Here is a 14632-nt window from a genome sequence, read left to right as displayed (position 1 = left end):
AAGCTTCGCTTGAAAATTTTCTAGATTGCTCGACATGGTGCCGACGGGCACTAACGCTGCGGGGAAGCGCCGTCTGTTTCGAGGTGGCTCGACGTTGCCATCGCATCCAGTTCAATTCACTGGGCCTGCGCCGACGGCACCGTCCGGTCCAGGAAGTCCCGGTGTTTCCATGGCGAAGTGGCGCTCCAGCCTGGAAAACAGCTCGGTCACCGCAGCCACCACATTTTCCAGGAGGCTCGCGCTCGCGGAACAGACCGCCGCGCTGCGCAGATCGTTGGCGGCGTTGTTTAAGTCCTCAAGCAAGGACTGGACGTCTACGGCCTGGAGAAAGAGGCCCGGGGCGTCTAAAAATACTGCAGCTTTGAACACGTTTTATATACGATCTCCGCCCCACTTAAGTTTAGTTAATGTCTACCATGCCACCAAGACATTCATCTTAATGAAATAACCGATTCATTAGCAGGAGTTTCATTAAACGGTCCGGTGAAATATGTGCTGCCGGCAACTGCCCATATTACTGCGGCCAGATATAGGCAGTTTTCTTTGAACTAACACAAAAAAAAGCCTCTCGTTAGCGAAATCAAGACATTATGCATCTAAGTTATTCTTGGCACCGACAGTGGTGTCCCAACCGGATTAACAAGGCCGCGTTGCTGTATTCCACCACTTCATATTTACTTGCGCAGATGTGGTCTAGTGGTATCCCGTTTATGCTATCGCTGCAACGAGCCGGAATCTATCGATCACTCTTTGCTATCGTGTCGGCGGTTTTCTACTCGGCGAAAAAGATGTTTGGGAATTCCGCTTCGAAAGCTAGGACTGCCTTTATGCAGTTATGTTATACTCACTTGGAGCAACGGTATTACGTCACAGCCACAGGAACGTTTGCTGACCGATTCATAATTTTCTCACTGACACAAAGATTGCCTTATTTATATTTCCCATTTTCTATGATTGATTTATTTCTCCTTCAATAAATTATCAATTCTAAAAATTCAAATAGCAAAAATACAAGTTCACAAGTTGATTACCTTATTATACATTACTTTATTTCATTTATTATCGGTTGCTTTCTCGGTTACTTAATTTATTGTTTTATTTGTTAACTAATTTATGTCGTTTTCCCAATCATATTACCACCCAGTTCGTGACCTATCCCCACAGTGGTCTTGTGCCATTAAGTAAGGCTTCTTCATCATCATCATCATCATCATCATAATCGCGTGCTCTCGCGAGATTCGAAGTCATGAAAGAATACGGTGCGCCTCGACTCCCGCGACTCCCGTGCCTGACTGTTGCAGCGGTTTGGTGAAAAGCGCGACCATGACCGAAGAAAACGCTAGGTGCAGCGTATCCGTCTGTTACATCCCGATCCAGGACAGCTATGCTTCTGCCGGCCTGGTGTCCTTCGTTGCCGGGCTTTCGAGCTCCGTCTGCGTAAGAGGCTCGCATAGGCACTGGGTCATCATTTTTGACCATGGCGACGACCTGATGATTCTATATGAAGCGGACAAGGATAACATGACTGGCAACCTGACGGGAAGGATCTCCTGGAAGTCCAGAACCTCCGTCGAGGATATCTACCGCCACAGGGTAAGCCGATCTGATCGCACGCTCGAAAGTTACGCCGTGAAGAGCGCATCGCAGCTCTCGCTCAGAATTTGGACAGTTGCTGTTATACATTGTATGTGTATGATACGCCATTTCGTTGTTTCTTTTCCGTCTTGCATAGAGATGTCTAAATTGTTTTCACATTTTGAACTATAAGTAGCTTAAACGGGACGTCACGAACGTAGTTTTAAATGCCAAGCATTTCATGGCGAACATTTGCCAATATGACAGTATCTCTCTATCTATCTAGCCACTTACGTCTTGGTGCGCTCGTGGTCGTGGTCGTTTCGTAAACTTTTTCACCATGGCAGCCATTGTGACGTCAGTGCCCGAGGCTATGACCATATTCACTGCTGCGGATAAACTGCATTCATTGTGACGGACGCGTGGCCAGCACACCGCTGCATGTCGTCTGTGGCAGAATGTCCAAGAACGCGTACTGCCGCACGTGCTTTCGCGTTTCTTATTGAAATAAAAGTGAACGAAGATTCACCCGTTTCACGTGCAAGGCATCTCCCACAGGCGCAGTGTCTCACTGTGCTAACTACACTTGCAAACAACTTTTCGTGGCAATGAAGTAGGGACATCTAGGGAAGCAAAGCGCGCACAAGTGGCCGCACTATGGGCACAGCATAGAGTTTCATAAAATAAGCACTAGAGGGAAATGTGGAGCTACTGTCTACGGCAGCTGCAAGCGGGACGGTTCAGGCAGCATGGGAATATATTGGTTGGAACATTGGAGTTGCCTAAACTTCGTCCTTGTGGCTTCAAACGGCTTCATGACTTTGTAAACTCGCCAATTTGAACAAGGTGCTAAGTAATAAATAATTAAGCAGACATGATTAAAATTGTCCGACGGTATAGGATTCGAACACCGCACTCTTAGCACGGAAGCCCGATATTGAAAGCACTACGCCACGGAGGCATTTGTTTTTCTTTCATGGTATTTATTACAGCAACATGTAACCCAATAAAACATTCACTGTGGATAGTTGTAGGATTGAAGGAACGATGACAGTCACACTCAGAAGAGGCACTCTTCATACTTTAGGTGGAAATGATGGAAAGAAAGCGTTGAAAATCGTTAAAAAAATGTTGAATAAATGATATGACGTCGTCGGTTTACCCGTCAAGAGAGAAGCATACATTCATTTGCTTTAGATAAGAATGTGAAAGTCCTTTGTTTTTATAGCACGAAAACTATAAGTGATTAGCTAACAAATTTACACCGCTCTACGCGGTATCATTAACCCTACCTGTGGCCAAATCATTCGCGCAAGCAGGCACACAAGCAGGCACATCGAGCCACGTGCAACTAGAGCGAACGTTCAACCTCTAAACACCAGCGTTCACAGACTTCAGGCTTCTCTACTTTTATTAGCGACTGAGGTCAATCGGAATCGAACATTTAGATCATACTTGGGATAAGGACGGACACAGTCAATTGCGATTGAACATCACAGTGTAGCAGCGCGCGATCCGAATTTTCTTCTATCTGGCCCGCGATCGAAAGTGCTTCTTTGCAGCGGTATGAATGACCTTCACCGATTAGTTCGCTCGTCTGACTTTCTTCGTGGCGTACGATCCGCGGATAGCTGAGGCGTAAACTCGCAAAGGCTCATGGGACGCGCCGTCTGCTCGGCGCTTCCGGTTCAACAGATGACGGTATCCGGCGCACGGTTCGCGGGGTCGGTGGCGCTTGCTCTCTGTGCACCGTCATCGCAAGGTATCGCCCACGCTGCTAATTTCTAGAGCCTGCGGTGATCGCATCGATGACTAACCACGAAATCATAGCACAGGACAGTCATATAATATATTTTTTAGCCGATCGGCGAACGGTGAAGGGTGAGCGCTGACATATGCTCGGTAACTTATTTAACAAGCGAATGTTTACAAGTCGACACGGCCGATAAAGGTACTAATTTGCGGCTAATTTGCTATTGCAATCGACGCTTCGCCTTTCGAGCGAGACTGCGACCGTCTTCAGCTCTCTCGAGTCGGTGAGGTGCCCTTGCACATGCACCACTCGGAACATAAGAGTGTGCATATTCTTTCAAAATGTCGCGTGTGTTCGTTATTTTGGCGTATTCGCAGCCACTGTCATCACGGTCGTTTTATCCCATGTTAACGGCCCTTCCGATCGGGTTATATTGCAGTTATGTACTTAGCTTGATACCAAGGTGCCAGGTGAACAATACTTAGAAAATCGTACCGCGAAAATTTTAGGAGCGCGAAAGCTGTCAAATCGTGTTTCCTGGGACCTTCCCAGTTACCTGTATTGGGATGTACGCTGGCGCGCCAACACCGCTTGGCATACGGAGACATCTCTGATTGTTGCCACCTCAGTTAGCCTTAATAAGAGTTCGAGGATAGACATACAATAAAGGTTGACCGTCACTTTAGCGTCCTCTGAAGAGGATGAAGGCGAAAGCCTGCGCGCTCGCCAGACATTAAATTATTACTTATTACATCACATAATTCCTATTGTTTTCTCTAAACTCCTACGAAAGGTCGTGGGTTTAAGTGATCCTAAATAACTGTGCCTTAATTAACTCTACCTTCATCATCATCATCATCATCAACCTATATTTATGTCCACTGCAGGACGAAGGCCTGTCCCTCTGCTTTCCAATTACCCTATCTTGCACTAGCTGATTCCTACTTGCGTCTGCAAATTTCCTAATTTCATCACCCCACCTAGTTTTCTGCCGTCCTCGACTGCGCTTCCCTTCTCTTGGTATCCATTCTGTAACTCTAATGGTCCACCGGTTATCCACCCTACGGATTAGATGGCCTGCCAAGCTCCATTTTTTCCTCATAATGTCAACTAGAATATCGGCTATCCCCGTTTGCTCTCTGATCCACACAGCTCTCTTCCTGTCTCTTAACCTTAGGCCTAACATTTTACGTTCCATAGCTCTTTGTGTGGTCCTTAACTTGTTCTCGAGCTTCTTTGCTAACCTCCAAGTTTCTGCCCCATATGTTAGCACCGGTAGAATGCAATGATTTTACACTTTTCTTTTGAACGGCACTGGTAAGCTCCCCGTCAGGATTTGGCAATGCCTGCCGTATGCATTCCAACTCAATTTTATTCTTCTGTAAATTTCTATGTCATGATCAGGGTTCCCTGTGAGTAATTGACCTAGACAAACGTATTCCTTTACAGACTCTAGAGGCTGACTGGCGATCATGAATTCTTGTTCCCTTGCCAGGCTATTGAACATTATGTTGTCTTCTGCATATTATTCTTCAACCCCACTCTTACACTTTCTCGGTTAAGGACCTCAATCATTTGCTGCAATTGGTCCCCATTGTTTTTGAATAGGACAATGTCATCTGCAAACCGAAGGTTGATGATATATTAGCCGTTGATCCTCACTCCTAAGCCTTCCCAGTCTAAGAGCTTGAATACTTCTTCTAAGCATGCAGTGAATAGTATCGGAGAGATTGTGTCTCCTTGCCTGACCCCTTTCTTGATAGGTAACTTTCTACTTTTCTCGTGCAGAACCAAGTTTGCTGTGGAATCCTTGTAGATATTTGCTAAGATATTCACGTATGCCTCCTGTACTCCTTGATTACGCAATGCCTCTACGACTGCTGGTATCTCTACTGAATCAAATGCTTTTTTCATAATCTATAAAAGCCACATAGAGAGGTTGATTGTAGTCCGCAGATATCTCTATTACCTGATTGATGACCTGGATATGATCCATCGTAAATATTCCTTCCTGACGCCAGCCTGTTCTCTTGGTTGGCTGAAGTGTTGCCCTCATTCTATTGGAAATTATCTTGAGTTAACACCAAAGGTCGGGGGTTAAACTTCCACCAAAGTTCGAGGGTACGGCTCCCACCAAAGGTCGTAGGTTCGAGTGCCTTAATTAACTGTGCTTAATTAACTTTGCCCCAATTAGCACCGAAGGTCGTGGGGTCGACTCCCACTAAAAGTCGTGGCTTCGAGTGCGCTAAATTCCTTTACCTTATTTAACTGTGCCTTAATTTACACCAAAGGTCGTGGGTTCACCTCCCATAAAAAATCGTGGGCTCGAGTGCCTTATTTACTATATGTTAATCAACTGTGCCCTAATGAACTTTGCGTCGACGTCAAAGGTGCCGCCTTCGACTCGGAGCAAAGGTCGTGGGTTCGAGCGCCTCAACTCCATTTTAACTGTGCCTTAACTTTGCCTCAATTAACATCAAGAGTGGTATGTTCGACTCCCACCAAAGGTCATGGGTTCGAGTGTCTTAATTAACTCTATCTTAATGAACTATGCCGTAAGTCACTTTGCCGTAATTAACACCAAAGGTGGAGGGTTCGACCCCCAGTTTTGGTGTCATAACACCGAACGGTCAATTTTTCGATAGCGCCGGATAGTCAAATTTTCGTCCCACGAGCCACCTAACGCTTTTGCCTTAATAACACGTTACACGTATGTTACGTACCGACAATGTTCAGACTTGACTCACCTTCTACTTCGATCGCGGCCAGAGCGGTGGCAGCACCTGCAGAGCCGTCGGTGTTGGGTAATGCGGCAATATCCATGCTCAAAGCTTAGTAACGACACGGTATGAAGTCGTCAAAAGCACTTCGCCATGCACCCCTATAGCGCAATCCTACATACTACCAGCATGTCGGTGGACGATATACAGGGCTATGATGGCAAAATGGCTGCGCAATCAATGTATCGGTCTATAGACTACTATTCTTGCAAACTCTTCTTCCGCAGACTTACCTCGGCAATCACGTCATTCCCAAAGCAAGGATACAAGCAGCCGTCCAAATGATGTCCAAGGCTGGCCCTTATGACATCACCAAGAACAACTGCCAGACCTGGGCCAAGCAACTGCTGCGCAAGCTGGCTGTGGAACCCCAGGTCGAGTTGGACGCCGAAGAGGTCATCCGTGAAGTTTTCGATCCCGCCACGGTGTCCCTCTTGCTCACCTGTGGACTGGCCATGTCAGCTTTGATCCTGACCCCTAAGTGCGACAATGGCCCCATTGAAGAGCTCTTCACGAGGTGCACCTAGCTGGAAGCGGGCCAGCGGGCTGACTGCCCGGTTTAAGGGCTGCCTCGCTCGGTTGAGCTGAACGCTCTGCTGGGCCCCAGACCTGTCGCTGACAAGGTGCCAGCTCTTCCGCCGCACGAAACTCTTCCACCGGTCATGGCGCCGCAGTAAGATACACAATGCGGGCACAAAATTATTACAATAAAAGAGTGGCACAATTTTTTTTTCAGTACTGGTACTTGCGGGTGTCCCAATATTGGCTTGCGGCCAGCTATATACTGTAGTACGTCGATTGCTTCTAACCAGCTTTTCCCATTATATTTCGAGCATTTACACTGGCAGTGCCATTATTACCTCCCAGCTGTTTTTTCACTCGTACCATTTAATACGACCTACCATGCATAAAAACGCATGTTGCCAAGGATTTCCTGCCATTGGCCAACAATTAAGCAAAGATACATGTAAAGCACATGTAAAATTTATTTGACGGACACATACAATAAATACGGAGCTACGGTTAGCCAAACATTTCATGGTATGCCGTTGCGCATTTCTGGAGGTCAAAGCATATCATTATACTAAATTCTCGACCACTACACAGAGCAAGCCCATGTTGTATAATTTATTCAATTATTGTTATAGATATATATATTCCGGTGAATATAGATATATATAGAATTTACATATGTTCCGGATTCGGTGAATCACGGTGTTAAAATTCTATTGGCGGGTAGTTAACAGTTGGTGGCCAGAAGCGAGCAGTAGGTGCCATCCGGCGCGCCGGCAGAGACGCGCCACGTGGCCGGCAATTCCGCAGGAGTAACAAACCGGTCGGTTGTCTGATGTGCGTCATGGGTTCTGCGCGCGGGGAGACTGTTGCACTAACCGGGCTGGAGACGACTGTGTCCGCGTTGGTGCATGAAACGCGGCACGGGTCGGCGTTGAGGGCATCGCAGCGACCTGCTTAAAGCTGAGTGGCGCAGCAACAGGAGGGTCGTGAAAGGCAGGGGGAATGCGCTCATCGACTTGTTCCTGGATGACGAGTTGCAGCGCGGACTTCAACGAAGAGGAGGGCGTCTCTTCCGTCAGTGAGACCAATGAAAGTTGGCGGGCCACCTCGTGCACCAACGTAAGCGCGAGCATCGATAAACTTAAGCACAAACATTAAACAAAGCTTCGCTTCACATACATTCCAACATACGTGTTGGATCTGCTTAACTTTTTTTCTGTTGTTATTTCTCATTTTGCAAGGTTATACTGCATTACATAGTTATTTAACTTGTCGGTTTCTCTTGTATTTCCATTTTATCGTATTGTTTCCCTATTAAAGCCCCCACCTCGCGAGTGGCGTTGCGCGTTATCAGGAAGTATACCACTGCTGAAAGCTAGCGTTGGACACGAGGCAAGACATGTCCAACAGACCCGAGGCCCCAGAGGTAGCTATATATCGATAGGGAGTACACTTGTTCTGCCGTAAGAGCGAAGCGAATCCCGCTGACCGACGTGTACAGAGATTGGACGACGCGCCACATACACGTAATTGGTGAGCGCGTGCACAGAACCAATCGCACGATGAAAGTAGACATTTATGCGATCAGCATTCAAGCAATGTTGCGGCAGACCGTATGGCCACACGTCATGCATGAGGCGTGTGCTGCAGTCGGACTCCTCTCTAGACACGCTGAGCCATCTGGCGGTGGAGGATTGTAGCAATGAAAAATCGGGATTTGCAAATCTAGTTCTTTCACATGTGTTTTACTTATAGTGCCTATTATCCATTGTACTGGTGTGATTATGTACAAGTCTTTTTAGCGTTTCAGTACATTTCATTGACTTTTTGGACTGCTGACCTGTTTCACGAACCTTTCACTGCACCGCCCATTAGCCAGTGTGGGCTGTCGGTCCACATAATTTGTACCCATTTCTGACGATTTTTCAATAGAGGTTCATGATGATAATGAAAAAAAAAGAACACAACGTAGAGTAACGCAAATTTTCTTCGCATTATGGTCTGGTCTTTTTTTTTTTTTTGCGCTACGTCTCCCTCTCGTACGTCGATCGAAAGAACCAAGTGCTATATTTGTAGTCGGGGCCATAGGCCGGTACACAATTCTAATAGATATGCCTACCTTGCAAAAGAAGCGAAAGCTGGCCCAGGCCAAGTCTGTCTATAATTACCTTCAGAACAAAGCACCGATAGAGAGGACATGCTGAAGAACATCGGCGTACACTTTTCTATGTCACTTGCCTCTTTGCTCATGGTAAAGGGCACTAAAGGAAAATAATCCCTTCTAATAGCGGAGCTATTTAAGCCGACCGTCAGTCCGTGGAGCGAGTACAAAAAAAGTTGTCGCAGTTTCACCTGAAAGGCGAAGCATCAATTGCGATAGCAAACTTGTAGAGAGCTATACGGAGTAATGATATTAGCTTTATCAGCTGTAGGGAGCGCCGATCAGCGAGGACGGACTCGCACTACGCTCCGCCTTCTCAAAGGTTTTCAAGAGGAATTTTCGCTCAAACCCACCTGAAAACCGTATATTCTGCTTCGTGAAGCTGTGAGGATACCGTGGATACCACGATCTCGGACCAGGAACGACTTTACGAGGAGAAACCGCTTTCGGAAGATTGGAAGCACAAGTAAGGACGCTAACCCTCACGACGACTACGGCCGGCGTCGCGCGTCGCGGGAGACTCTCGCACGTGCGGGGTGCGACGGCTTTGTGTGTCTGTGTGGGCGCACGGACCAACAACCAGTGAATTTGGACACTTACCGACACGAACGAAGGACTCAAGGTGAGCGATATTTACCTCACCTTCGTTCCTTTCTGTGTGAAACGCTAAGAACAGTAGCGGGAAACGCGTAAGCCAACAGCATGCCCAGCTCGGCTTGATCGCCTTTTTCGCCATATGGACGTCGATGAAGAGCTTCCCGGCCCTTCTCAGGAGCCGATATGTCTAACCAATGAAACGGACGAGAGGGAAATCGCGTCTCCGCAGACAAGTTCGGATGAACAACCGGCGTCTGGCGACGCGTCTCTCGGAAACGAGAATTACGACGAGAACCATTCGGAACGCCGCGCTTGGACTGAGGACGCTTGGCACACCGTCCTCTCGCGCAGGCAACAGAAGAAACAGTTAAAGCAGAAATCCGACATGGAGAAGACTGCGAATGCAAACGAGAAATCGAAAAGCGATCCACTCGCCGAAAAAGAAAAAAGTCACGCCAAACAGGGATTACGACGGATGAAACGCCGCGGCCCACCTCCTCTGCCAAAAGAGGATATCAAGATTATTCTGAGGCCACACAGGGGTCTTTTGGTGAAAAACATATTGGGACTGGAACTCTCCAGGGCGGTGATAGATGCCTGCCAACAAAGTTTCAACGGCAACGACTTTTTGTTGCGGATCCACCCAGGATCAAACATTGTAATCTTATCCACGCCAAGCGAAGACGTGGCGAGTAGGCTGCGAGAGATCAGCCAATTAAACATCAGGGGGACAACTCACTCCTTCAACGCATACGTGGCCGACCCCGAAGGCGTCCTGCGGGGAATAGTTCACGGAATACCAGCCGGAACTTCGCAGGCTGAGCTTATGGAGAACCTGCGTGTTCGGACACAAGGAGTGAAAATTGAGAGAGCAAGAATGTTGGGCTCGTCAAAGACGGCAATAATCACATTCACGGGCCGTGTACTGCCAAGGAGCGTATACATGATGGGAGCCGAGTTAATCTGCTACCCATACAAGCCAACAGTACAGGTATGCAAGATATGCCTCTTAACCGGACACCGAACGGATGTATGTCCAACTCCAAATGTCAACGTGTGCCCCAAGTGCGGGGCAAGAGAACCAACGCTAGGACACCACTGCACCCCCAAGTGTGCCATCTGTGACGGGGAGCACCCCACGGGAGACAGTCTATGCAAGAAAAAACTTAAAAGCGTTGCTCCTCCCAGAAAATCCAGAATGGAGCAGCCAAAAAAGAGGGGAGACCAACCTGAGTGGACCTGCGATGCCAACTCGGACAGCGAATTCCCTCAACTGGAACTGCACAAGCATCGATGGTTCAGCTCGGAACGGGAGGAACAGCACCAGTCGAGATCAAGATCCCAATCCCCATCCAGTTCCAGATCAATATCTCAATCTAGGAACCAGTGGCAAATCAACAACGGCAGCACGGTATCTGCTCACCCTGGGTCATCCAGCCTAAAGAAACAGAACAAAAGCGGAGGACCCCAGACCAAGACGGGCTCTCTCCAGGCCAAGGAATCAAAAGACCCGCAAGCCGCCGGTCGGACAAACAAAAATCAGGTGAGCTGGGCGAGAGTAGTATCTCCCAGTGCTCCGGTAACAGAAAATCCGCAATATAAAAAAATATTAGAAGAAAATAAGAGGCTGACGCAAGAGGTCAAGCAGCTCAGGAAACAAATGACCGAGGAGCGAAATGATTTACATGCGGCAATATCCTCATTAGAGAGAAGGCTAGAGGCTAAGCTGCAGCCACCACCACAATTTCCGAAAGGGACAGCTGGAGGCTGTAGTGAGAGCACAAGCGATACACGGTCAATAAACCGCGTGAATTCAATGGGAACAGCGACGTCAGGTGAAGGAGGGGAAGGGAGGATGGACGAAAATACCACCACCACCCCGAACGTTATACTAAATAACAGCGATCAATTAACGCAGCAAATACAGGCACAGTTACAGGAAAACAGGCAGGGTATCGCTAACGTTAATAAACTCCTACAAGATTTCATGATGGAAATCAAACTTTTCGTCGGAGAGGAATTGAGAACTCAACGACAGTACGTAAACGAAGCCGTGGGAAGTTTGCAGAGGGCGATAAACAAGCGCCCTCGCTCGGCCTCCGCGGGCAGGAGTAAACAATCAAAGGCGGAGCGCGACGACACGGAAGCGCCCATACATCATGGCCAAAAATAATTTAAAAAGTGCAGAACAATTAGAGATCTGGCAGTGGAATTGCCGCACTTTTCACAAGCGCGCAGCTGCACTCCAGAATTATATAAACTCGGCACCAATTCAACCGGACGTAGTATGCTTGCAAGAAATTGGCACCAAAATGGTCAAGCTGCGCGGATACTACACCCTGCAAAACCCTAATTATCCCCGCATAGCCACGCTGGTGAGTAAGACGATTGCGGCAAAGGCAGAGTATATAGAAAGTCTTAAATTCAATCATCAAATAATCAGCTTATTCCCCCAAAAAAGGGGCAAAGCGAGGACTGTAATAGTGAACTTATACAGTCCTCCAAAAGAGAGAGATGTGGATTTTAGCGAGCTCCTCGCGCAAGCGGTTAATATCACGGGCACCAAGGACCGCCTATTGGTGTTGGGCGATTTTAACGCACCTAACACTGCATGGGGTTATATAAAAGACTCACCCAAGGGAACGCGTCTCGAGCACGCTGCGTCTAGGCTGGGTCTGACCTTAATAACGCTTCCCACCTCGCCCACAAGAGTAGGCAACAGTGTCAGTAGGGACACGTTCCCAGACCTCACTTTCACCTTCAACATTAAAGACGCTTCCTGGACAAATCTGGAGGAAAATCTAGGAAGCGACCATTATATCATCAGCGTCTCCCTATCGACACCCAAACTGCGCAGAGTCATAGGGGACGCGAGGATCACAGATTGGGCGGAATTCAGAAAATGGGATCCCCCACCCGAATCCGTACCGGAATCAATTGAGGCTTGGTCTGAGTACATAAAATCGGTACACGCAAACACAACGAAGAAAATAGCAAGAACCATAGAGGCACCGGCAGTAGATAGCCACCTGTTACGGCTATGGGAGATCAGGCGAAGCCTTCTGAAGCGGTGGAGAAGTCAACGACTGAATAGGAAACTCTTGCGCAGGATCGCGGCTCTGGCAGAGGAAGCAAACGAACACGCAAGCAAATTGGCAACTGAGGGATGGGTCAGCTTTTGCTGCTCGCTTCAGGGCACACTAAGCACTGCTAAAACTTGGACCATCCTGAGGAACATCCTTGACCCAGATAAGTCCAAATCCGCGACCAACCGAACAATGCAGAAAATCGCGGAAGACTTCCCGGGTACGGATGACGACCTCATAAAGGCTCTCAAGGCCAGATACATTGGCGAGAGTGCAACCACAACAAATTCGACAAATCAAATCAGTTACACGGGAGAAAAAAATGAAAACCTAGACGCGCCGATAACAAAGGCGGAGGTCTTTGCGGCAGCCCAGGCGGCCAAGAGGAACACAGCCCCCGGTGAGGACCAAATTACAAATGCCATGATCAGGAACCTTAGTGACAAAGTCATAGAGGACCTAACAAATAAATTTAATGAACACTATTGGCTTAAAGGAAAGATCCCTGAAGAATGGAAAAAGGCCAAAATTATAACCATTCCAAAACCCGGGAAGAAGCCTTCCCTGCAGGCACTCAGACCCATATCACTGACGTCATGCATGGGAAAGCTTTTCGAACGGGTCATTCACACCAGACTTCAAAATTTCATAGAGGACGGGGGCCTGTTCCCGGCTACCATGCTGGGCTTCCGCAGTCGCCTCTCGACACAGGACGCTTTCCTCCTGTTACAGGAAGAGGTCCTAAAAGGCGTTCCCACGGGTGGGGAGCATTTGCTGCTTGCTCTCGACCTGAAGGGGGCTTTTGATAATATATCTCACGAGGCTATACTCTCAGAGTTAAATATAATTGGTTGCGGCGAAAACATATTCAACTATATAAGGGCTTTCCTCACGGAGAGGACGGCAACAATTGGTATCTCACAAGTAAAGTCTGAACCTTTCCAAATGCCAAACAAGGGCACGCCTCAGGGAGCCATCATATCTCCTTTGTTGTTTAACATCGCCATGCGTAGACTCGCGCGGGCCTTGGACGGTGTCCCGCAGCTAGGTTACACCCTCTACGCGGATGACATCACTCTATGGGCCACGCGCGGGTCTCTGGCCAGCAAGGAGCAGACCCTGCAGGAGGCGGCCCTGGTCGTAGAAAACTTTGCCAGAGCCAGCGGTCTCAGCTGCGCCCCCGAAAAGTCGGAGGTGATCCGTATACATGGAAAACGTTACAAAAGTAACGGACAAATAGAAATCCAAATCGAAAATCAGAAAATTAAAGAGGTCACCGTTGCTCGTATCCTGGGTTTCTGGGTTCAGAGCAACGGTAGGGCAGATTACACAATTGGTCTCCTAAAATCGGCAACCAAACAGGTGGCTAGGATGATTCAGAGGATCACCTTCCACAAAAAGGGGATGAAGGAAACCGACACTCTACGTTTAGTGCAGGCGCTCGTAATAAGTAAGTTGACATACAGCTTGCCCTTCCACACGCTCAACAAGAGCGAGGAAGGGCAAGTAGACTCTATCATTAGAGGGATCTACAAGGCGGCATTAGGTTTACCGGTAGCCACTGCGACAGACAGGCTCCTCGGGATCGGCGTGCATAACACGTACGCCGAGCTCAAGGCTGCTACATTAATCTCTCAAAGGAACCGTCTCAGCCAGACGAGGTCGGGAAGGGAGATTCTGATAAGGACGGGCTTTCCACCGCATCCCCAAAACTTGGACGAGGTGCTAGTGGACATGCCAGAATCCGTTCGACGCAACATCTCGGTAGCCCCTATCCCGAAGAATATGGCCAAAGAAAGGCATAAAAAAAGGAGAGAGGAACGAATAAAATGGCTCCGAAAACTAGTCAGAGGCAATGACAACGTACTCTACGCAGACGCTTCGAGATATAATTGGAAGCGCGCAGTGGTTACGGTAATCAATAGCGACACGAGTAGCATGGTATCAAGCGCCTCCCTGTACACGTCCTCGATCGCCAAAGCCGAGTGTTTCGCCATCGCCTTGGCAATTAAACATGGGGAGCGAAAAGTCGGGAAGGCCTACATCACCATCATCTCGGATTCCCAGGAGGCGTGCCGACTCTTTACGAACGGCCGCCTCCCATTAAAAATACGCAACTTATTAGGAAGGGAACTAAAAAACACTTATAGGCTGGTCTGGTGCC

General features: G+C 48.1%; 1 protein-coding gene across 1 annotated transcript; it reads left to right on the top strand.

The window, feature by feature from the left end:
• The first annotated feature begins 1222 nt into the window (after positions 1 to 1222).
• Positions 1223 to 6794, top strand: LOC125941495 (uncharacterized). The gene is made up of 2 exons (XM_049658914.1): positions 1223 to 1593; positions 6336 to 6794. Exons 1-2 carry the CDS (start codon positions 1324 to 1326, stop codon positions 6633 to 6635), a joined length of 570 nt encoding a protein of 189 aa, XP_049514871.1. The 5' UTR covers positions 1223 to 1323; the 3' UTR covers positions 6636 to 6794.
• Positions 6795 to 14632: the final 7838 nt, after the last annotated feature.

The sequence above is a fragment of the Dermacentor silvarum genome, chromosome 11 (assembly GCF_013339745.2).
Source record: "Dermacentor silvarum isolate Dsil-2018 chromosome 11, BIME_Dsil_1.4, whole genome shotgun sequence".
NCBI lineage: Eukaryota > Metazoa > Arthropoda > Arachnida > Ixodida > Ixodidae > Dermacentor > Dermacentor silvarum.
This window is presented reverse-complemented; position numbering and strand designations above follow the sequence as displayed.

Excerpts from the sequence above, each read along its gene's own strand:
- LOC125941495 (XM_049658914.1), top strand. The coding sequence starts at position 1,324 with ATGACCGAAGAAAACGCTAGGTGCAGCGTATCCGTCTGTTACATCCCG. Across the intron at positions 1,594-6,335 it reads AGGATATCTACCGCCACAGG|ACTTACCTCGGCAATCACGT; the intron begins GTAAGCCGATCT and ends CTTCTTCCGCAG.